Source organism: Myotis davidii, unplaced genomic scaffold (genome assembly GCF_000327345.1).
Source record: "Myotis davidii unplaced genomic scaffold, ASM32734v1 scaffold845, whole genome shotgun sequence".
NCBI classification, from domain to species: Eukaryota; Metazoa; Chordata; class Mammalia; order Chiroptera; family Vespertilionidae; genus Myotis; species Myotis davidii.
Window position 1 is genome coordinate 1,327,581 of NW_006296223.1, and position 301 is coordinate 1,327,881.

The 301-nt window shown below is 61.5% G+C and overlaps 1 protein-coding gene across 1 annotated transcript in view; it reads right to left on the bottom strand.

The window, feature by feature from the left end:
* The window catches only part of PLXNB2 (plexin B2), a 61,180-nt gene that overhangs the window by 34,743 nt on the left and 26,136 nt on the right, over positions 1-301 (bottom strand). The window contains exon 6 of the mRNA XM_015568718.1: positions 19-135. Coding sequence (XP_015424204.1) covers positions 19-135 — 117 coding nt within the window. The remainder of the gene's footprint in view (positions 1-18; positions 136-301) is intronic.

Here is a 301-nt window from a genome sequence, read left to right on the forward strand (position 1 = left end):
CGGGGCGGGGGCGCTCACCAGCCCCACGGTGGCCACGCTCTCGTCGTTGCTGGCCACGAAGGACCGCTCGCCGCTGCTGTCCTCGTAGAAGAGGCGCGTGGAGATGTTGCTGAGGGCGCGCAGGGCGCAGATGCCCTTGAAGACTCCCACAGGGGGCAGCCAGCCACCTTCAATCTCGCTTGGACTCTCGCAGTAGCCACTTAATGACACTTACCATCCCCATGCCTCACCTTCTATCCAGAAGGAACTGAGTTCTGGTCTGTTGCAGAATAATCCGTTTCCTTGGCCCCGAGCCTTTGCA